At 55.1% G+C, this 1412-nt stretch overlaps 1 protein-coding gene across 1 annotated transcript; it reads right to left on the reverse strand.

Annotated features, from left to right (window-relative positions):
- Positions 1 to 1021: 1021 nt before the first annotated feature.
- On the reverse strand, positions 1022 to 1412 carry POSPLADRAFT_1162481 (hypothetical protein; the record flags this gene model as incomplete). The annotated part of the gene is made up of 2 exons (XM_024487730.1): positions 1022 to 1055; positions 1087 to 1412. Coding segments are annotated over 2 exons (360 nt in total), but the record flags the coding sequence as incomplete, so codon positions are not given.

Below are 1412 nucleotides of genomic sequence, written 5' to 3' on the forward strand. Positions count from 1 at the left end.
TCGTTCGTCGTAGCCGACGTAGAGGTCGAGCATGCCACCGCATGGTCTTCCTCCAAATTGTTCTGCGAGGTATTCGGGCATCGGCGGTACACCGGAATGTTGGATCGTGACTGCATTGAGGGGCTCGAGGGAATGGACGAGTCGAAGAGATTTACCGTCCTTCTTGACGACACAGAACCACCGCGATCGATACGACGAGTTCAATGGCTCGTAGACTCCGGCGGCGATCTTCCGCTTGATCACCGCGCAGACTTCATTGTAGATCCCGGGCGGAATGGGGATATTCTTCTGCACCCAGGGCGTGTGAGGAACAATGGGGAAATCGACGGGAGGGAAGTACTCGGGCTTGAAGCATCCTCGCTCGTCGTCGGTCCATGCGAAGGCTTCATTGTGCAGGCACATGAAGTGGTGGAGGACTCGACGTTCTTCGGGAAGTAGGAAGTCGCCGTCGTGAAGCTTATTGGTTGCTTCGAAGCGTTCGAGGGTGTACCGACCGGTAGGTTTGAACGGCGGGGGGTCGGTCGAAAGCTTAGGCATGATGGATAGAGGGTCGCCCTTGATGTTTCGAAGTATCCGAAATTGTTCGGGGACGGCACCAAGGACGGGTCGGGTTTTGAGAGCGACAGGCTTGTATTTCTTCTTTGTTGCGGCGAGGATCTTGTGCGTTGAAGGGGTAGAAGTCGATGTCGTCGAAGGAAAGGGGAGAATCGAGTTGGAAAACTGTGAGATGGACTTCGTCGGAACGGGAGCTGGCGGAGTCGAAGCGAACGGAGCTGAAAATAGAAGAGTTGAAGCCCACGTCGAAGCGTTTGACGGAGCGGCATTAGCAGCTGTAGTGTCCGAAGCGTAAAGAGACTGCAAATATGATGAGACGGAGGTGCATGCGGAGAGATACAGCGACGAAACAGCGTTCGGAATCGAGGAATCAATAGGAGCGACGAAGGAAATACTCGGGTTTACCCCATCGTAGTCGATGACTAGCGCGGCTTCTCCTTGATCATGGGGAATCAATTCCTCGAAGCTAGAAAATGCGATTGGCGACACCCGAGAGGATGCTGCCGGCTTCGCGATCTTCCTCGCGCATACGTCGGAATCGTGACGGTTTCGCCGGTGTTCGGACAGAGTATCGTAATGGTCTGGTTCTCGTCGGCAAAGTTCTTGACGACGCTCTGCGTGAGCACGTCGAAGGGTCGGCCGAGGAGGATGTCGTACGCTGCGTTTCGAATGACGTGAGCCTGGAGATACAATACGATCTCACCGATGCGGAAGGGAACATTTCGAATGAGTCCCAACGATCGGTCCACCTCGCCGTTCGCCGATTGCATGTTCAGCTGGATTGTAGGATCGAAGAGGAGGTTGAGGCCGAGACAGACCTCTTCCGACATGGCGACGATCTGCGAACCTGGGTCGAC

This window comes from Postia placenta (genome assembly GCF_002117355.1).
Source record: "Postia placenta MAD-698-R-SB12 unplaced genomic scaffold POSPLAscaffold_218, whole genome shotgun sequence".
Lineage (NCBI taxonomy): Eukaryota > Fungi > Basidiomycota > Agaricomycetes > Polyporales > Adustoporiaceae > Rhodonia > Rhodonia placenta.